The following is a 6,729-nucleotide window of genomic DNA, read 5'->3' as shown; positions in this document are numbered from 1 at the left end:
AATATGTGTTTTAGTGTGAGTCACTCTTCAGAGTGGCTAATGAACATCATTAGAGACAGAAGCTAACAGAGCGGCAGGGGCAGAATCCTCATCAAATCTTTTCTTTTCTTTTTTCTTTTCCTTTACACACAGTACGTTATGAAGCCACTTGAGACTATTAGTTTATTTATACCCTGTGATTCCTCCTCTTCACGCTATGAAGCAAGATGAGGCAAAGTAAATAAAACCACAAGGAAAGGAGGAAAAGGATGCAGAAAGAACGGGCAAATGTTTCACAACAATGCCACTGTGATAAAATAAGATTACTAATAAATCGCTGCAGATAACGAGTGCCGTTAAGTCAAACGAGCAGAGGACGAAGCGTCAACGGCAAACAGGGAGGCAGGTGGTTGGTGGACGAGGAGAAAAGGAGCAAAGGAGCGGAAACTCCTTTAATCTGCAGGGGGAAGGAGAGAGTGTCCTGCCTGTGTTTCCCTATCAGAATCACTCATCTGAAAGCTTCACTTGCTCTTCATACAGCCATCATAATAACCTTCACACATCCACGGTGTGTGTGTCTGTGTGTGTAAATGTGCACATCTGCTCACCTACTGTGAATAGTAATAAGCAGCAGGGCATGATAAAATATGTCTGCCAAGTTAAGGATATAATAGACTTCCCTTCAAGGCCACTCATAACAACAACCTGAATAATGACCTGCATTAATTTGCACAGCACACTGAGCTCTACACTGGTCAGAGAAGGAATCCTTTCAGTAAGAAATAATTGAAAGCTATTTCAGTCTGTAGAGGGTCCCTCTGTGGGTGTAGACTAAACCCTGAAGGAAGGCACTCCTGCTGTGCACATTACTGTAAGCTAGAGCTAAGAAGGAGGTGGCGAGTTTCAAGCAGCTTTAATGTAAATGAAATAAGCAAGTGTCATTTTAACAGGACACCTCGTTATCGCCTTAGATTAACTATGTAGCAACAGAAAACATTTTATAGCTGTAAAAAAAAAAAACACGTTGCCCAGCAGTTATTAGGCAGTGCTATCTGGTGCAAACCTTTAGGTCGTCATGTAGAACTAAAACTTTAAGCTGCATAGTGGTAAACAAATCAAAAAAAATGAAATTGTGTTAAAGCATTCAAATATGTGGAGCCACATGTTTGACATGCCAGACTTTTACTCTGGATGCGCTTCCTAATCCAACCCCAAAGGGATTTGTGTCACATACCGGCTCCAAAGTGTAGTAGTTCACAACTCTGCCTGTTAACTGATAGCGTCTTGATGCAGTAACTGAATTAGATTGCAACAGATCAGACGAAGAAGAAAATTGTCACAGTCCTGGACTTTTGGTTCATGACTTTGCCTTCTTGATTTCATTATTACTCTAGTCTCCCCAGTGTTTCCATGTTTGCATTTCTTCTTTGTGCTCCTGTTTCCTACTGTCCCTGTATCATGTTTAGTTAGTGTGGATCTTCTTGTTTTGGTATTTACTTGATGTTCTTACTTCCTGTCTTGCTGAGCATCTTGATTACTTAGCGTCTTCCTCTTTTCCTTCGTCCGTTGTGCTCCTCTGTTCATCTGAATTTATTCTTGTGCTTTGTATTAATTTTGGGATTTCTCTTTTTTTTATGCTTTGTTAATGTTTGCACTTCCGAGACAGTAGAAAGCTGTTCTGCTCTCCATTTAGGTCAACCTCTGAAGGAACCAAAGAAAATAAAGACCAAAATTTGTCCCCGATTTCACACATGAGTAATCAGCAATATCCAAGCCCTAAAAAAAAATCACTAATGGACATTTCCATTACGCTTCTATGGAATAAAAATCAGTGTTACCTAAGTTTCCATTTTGACTATCAGAAGCTAAGAGCTATGATAGCACAATTACCCAAATAGGTAGGAAATGTTTGGTCATGAGAGTGCTGTGACTCACTCATATCTATTTATGATACAAAGGTCTGCTGAGTCATACCCAAGCACAAATAGGGTTGCTGACGGTGATCATTGCAAGAACGATGATACAAATCTCTGAACAGATCACCCCAACATTGATGTTTGGACTTTGTAAGACAATTACAGAGTCATTACAGTATTAATCAGGTGTAAAAGTGGGACTTAACATGTGGGAGAACTCTAAGAACGGGCGTGGCAGTGCAGCACGGTGAAAAGAAACACTTCAAAATAAATCATGTAGTAAAGTTATTTTCTTTGTGTTTCTTAGGTTTACTACTCTTTGTTGATTTAGACCATTTAATGTAACGAGATGTAAACAGATGTTACTGCATGTGTGCTATCATAACTGTGTTCCTGCCCTTAGCCAATGTGAATGCAGGAAACTAAACAGCATCATCAGCCTAAATTTAAACTGACAGCTGCTACCGTTGATCTCACTCAGTGGTTTTCACACTTTTTCTGACATGTCCAACTCCAGAAGAAGAAAAAAAGTTGACAGTTTTTATCAAACATTAACAATAAAAAAAGGATCTGTGTTGAATTTAACTATTAACAAAAAAAAAAGGTGCATATCATCAATTCAATTTCACTAATTATCTCTTGTTTTTTTCACATTTTTCACATGGTTATTCCCCCCGTCATCACCACGGCCTGCACTACGGTTTGATAATCCAAAGGCCCCATTATGCTCAACGTTCTCCCCATGGTGAATAGCACAACACGACAAAGTGACATCGCTCTGGTGGCAGTTCATCAGGTTGCGCACCTCTCGAGAAGCACACATGCTGTAGCCACATCCAAGTTTAAGACACAAGTGTACAACTGACTCGGTTTTTGTCACCATTTCAATGACATATCAGTACAGGAAGTCAGAGATTCAAAGATTATACAGTGGAAGGCCTTCCAACAGTTTGGAAAGATGAGACTTTCTGGAAAACAAAAAACCCTCCTGTTTTGACTTCTTCTTGTGCCGTAGGTGCTAATACAAGATCTGTGGTGAGGGCGAAGCAGTCAAAGCAGCGGTTATACTGGGGCCATGAAGACCACTGCCTGCTCTGCACCAGTCCAACATGGACTCCAACTGGACAACAATAGTGCTAAATAACAAGTATAGCTTACACTAAACAGCCTATCATTGTCATACTATTAGAATGATTACAATGATTGTACTACAATTTTGTTTTTTGACACCAGATACCTGGTTAACCAGATAAGATCCACCGCAGTTAACATAAGGACATCACACCTGAGGATTGAAGATTTAGGCTATCAAACGTCACTTGCTGAGCAGTGCTTCCCTTTAAAAACACTGTTGTTTTTGCTCACTTGCACCCACGGTAGTAACACAAACACTGTTATCATTAGGACAAAAAGACAGAGAGAAAGCCACTGTGCAAACATCTTCCCATTCTTAGAGGTGATATTTGAAGGTAACAACATGCTTCAAGGAGCTGTTCTATGTTTCATAACAACACAAGCTGAAGATCCTTTTCACCTCTGACCAAAAGCTTACACAAACAAAACAGTTAACTAGAATTCTTTCAGGGGCCTGACAATAGCTGTGCTCAAAAGGCAGAAGAGACAAGAACAAGACCTGCAATGACCAGCGTTTACTGAAGACGAAAGAGGACGACAATGTTGAAGAATCAGTGCTTCTCTCTTTTTTGCACAAACTGAGGTAAATCATAAACCATCCATAAAAAATATATTCCAAGACAGATTGTTTTCCTTACCTACCTTGCTCTGATATTCTTCAAAGCGGGCTACATTCATTCACTACTAACTAATGTACATGGAAATGTATACATCCTTTTGAGACGCAATAGTGGGATGAAGAAATGCATTTGTAAATACGCTGACAACGTCTAGCACTGCATTTAATCAAATGTGTTTTTGACGTGATATATCACATCTCAGCTCTAAACATTCGATGTCCGGACGGCGCGTGATGCCTTTCTCTCTCACTCGACCACGCAAAGTGACGCTCGAAAAGCTTTCTTACACTCTTCCTCAACTTCCCCACCTTTTCTTTCTGTGCGGCTGCTCTCTGTCAAACTGTGGAAGCCATGGGTGGGTTGCGCCTAAACTCAAGGCCTGAGCAACAGCTGCAAAGCAAACCTGCTAAATTAACCGGGTCTCCATGAGCTTCACATATGCATTATTCTAATCAAAGCATATTAGATCATCCAGATACCTTAGACATATGGGTCTCTGTATTCTCATGCCGTCACCATCTGTTTCTCCTCCCCTGTTTTTTGAATTTTTTCCCCCCGTTGCTCTCCATCTGAGTAAATCCCTTGTTCACACAGCTGCCTTTCTGAGAGACTGGCATAGATTTCTAACATCGCAACTACTTCGTGATACGTTTCTACATCGAGTCAAACTTGGAGCACCATATGTGTGCATAACCACATGTTATGAGTTTGAGCTACATGGTGGATGTAATTCCAACTAGTTTGCAGAAAACGTACGCACATTATGTGCCTCGTGTCAGCTCAAAAGGAGACGAAATCCACCAACAAACTGTTCACAAACAAATTATCCTCTCAAAGAGAAACTGACAGAAAATGTTCAATTCTTATAAGATGCTGAAATTTTCAGATGAACAACAAAAATCCTGTTTTTCACCTACTCAGTTTTAAAAGCTACTATTGAATGAAAATCAGCATTTACATAATGAATATATTAAAATCATTTGTATTTTAAAGTTGCTTGCTCCTGGTTGTCTGTTTATTATCAGCGCCAATACAATCTACGATGTTGTAGCAGGATTTGTGCATATTTGGTTCAGTGACGTGGACGTGGAGGAGGAGGAGGAGGAGTGCATGAGAATGAGCACAAATCATTGTAGTTGTGCTTCTGCAAGGATTTTAGACGTTAACCAGAGTTACAGGGATATACAAGACAACCTAAACATGCAACATACACAGAGTATTTCCCACTGCCTCTCAGTCTGCCACTTTTATTTACTCACCAGAGCTGTTTCTACTAACTCTATCTTTAAAATGTCTCAGGTATGAGCAAAGCAGAAGTGTGAACACAGGAAGACAGAAAGTTGTAAAGAAGCAAGGTGAAAAGTGAGCAGGCAAGATGTCTGCAAACTGTCTATTTCTGCAGCATTTTGATGGACACTGTTTTCACTCATCAGAATTAGGATTTTAGTTTATTACATATACATTTGTTATACAGTGATTCTCAGCTGGAGAAGGGTGGAGTGGGTCTTGTACGCAAGTCAGGAGATAGGATTGACAGACTCCACTAATTAATGGAGTTAAGATAACTCTAAATTACCCATAGGTGTGATTGTGAGTGCGAATGGTTGTCTGTCTCTCTGTTTTAGCCCTGCCTCTGACTGGTGACCTGTCCAGCGTGTACCCCAGCGTCTCACCCCATCGTAACTGGGATAAGTTCCAGGCCCCCTGCTACCCTGATAAAGATAATTGGAAGAGAATGGAAGGATGGATTTGTATGACTCATATCCTGCTTAGATTTGTTTCCTGTTACATTATTATTACTAATAAATGTCATAATACTGGGTGGCATACAGAAACTGTATAAACTTGGAGAAGAGACCAGTAAAGAAGGAATGGGTGTGGGTCACATTTTATGCTTCAGTGCAACATAACTTACCTGAGTTTTTTATTTTTTGACATTACACATCCAAATATAAGTTGTAACTATGTAGAAACTTCTGCAGAAGTCTGTTGCTCTGGATCTGATTGTGCTTCAAATGTTAGTAACTGGCATCTTTTCTAAGGCTGTCATTATATTCAGGACCTTGGGTTGTGGTGCATAACCAGTGTTTTTTTGGTCTTGTTTTCTCTGTGCAAGCTGAAAAATCAAAGCAGACGGTGCTTTTCATGATGGGGGCTTTAAAGAGATAGGGCATGAAATGCAGTATTTTAGATAGAGAGAGAGAGAGAATATACTTTTTGAACAATAAAACATGTTAAACGATTCTGCTAGACATTCAAAATGACAAAACACACACACACACACACAAACATGCTTCTATATACTCTGAAAATCTGTTTAGGGAACATGCTTGCACTTGTGACTGCTCTCACTACAGCTGAAATCATGACTTCCATTTAATCCCAAGGTGGAAAGCTTTAGTTACTGGACATTTAAATCATCACACCATGAGACAGGATCCCTTAACACACGCTCAAATAACTGACAAGCAGCCATCAAATCAGCAGTGGTTCTGCAACACAGTTTTTGACAACACAAACAGTTTTATCGCTGCGTTTCAACTGCCCAGCTGTTCAAGCAGTAACCATTTAAGCAGTTATAGTGGGGTATGAGCGAAATATTTTTGCTTTATTATGTTTTTTGGAAAAGTCAATATCAAACCAGATTATGAAACAGATAAAATACGGAGTGTGCATCAGAGAATGCTTTTAGTGTTGTGTTTTTTGTCCTGCGGTGGTTGGATTGTGGGTGACAATGAAATCCAAGCACAGAAATTCAGGCACCTACCAGAGTTGGTGATGGTTAACAGGTCTAGACGCCTTTGTTGCTGAAAGAAAAGGAGAGAATAAAAGAAGTCAAATGTCATGAAATAATCAATCACAGTTCTCATTTATAAACCCTGCAGAGATGCTCAAATTTGCCAAATTAGTTTGCTGAGTTTAACAGCTTTCACAGTTGATGGTAAAATAAGATTCTTTACTAAAGTTATTATTTGTCATTTTTTGACGCTCTGTGGGTAATTCTGTATCGACGTTTGTTAACATGTGTGGCGCGGCTGTGTTTGTAGTTGTATTTTAAGAGTACTGTGATGTCTCAAAAA

At 39.7% G+C, this 6,729-nt stretch overlaps 1 protein-coding gene across 2 annotated transcripts in view; it reads right to left on the bottom strand.

Annotated features, from left to right (window-relative positions):
- The window catches only part of agbl4 (AGBL carboxypeptidase 4), a 341,409-nt gene that overhangs the window by 97,902 nt on the left and 236,778 nt on the right, over positions 1-6,729 (bottom strand). For both annotated transcript variants that reach the window (XM_005734044.2, XM_013911117.1), the window contains one exon: positions 6,417-6,456. In XM_005734044.2, coding sequence (XP_005734101.1) covers positions 6,417-6,456 — 40 coding nt within the window. The remainder of the gene's footprint in view (positions 1-6,416; positions 6,457-6,729) is intronic.

The sequence above is a fragment of the Pundamilia nyererei genome, unplaced genomic scaffold, assembly GCF_000239375.1.
Source record: "Pundamilia nyererei isolate P.nyererei 1_Seehausen unplaced genomic scaffold, PunNye1.0 scaffold00056, whole genome shotgun sequence".
Taxonomy (NCBI): domain Eukaryota; kingdom Metazoa; phylum Chordata; class Actinopteri; order Cichliformes; family Cichlidae; genus Pundamilia; species Pundamilia nyererei.
This window is presented reverse-complemented; position numbering and strand designations above follow the sequence as displayed.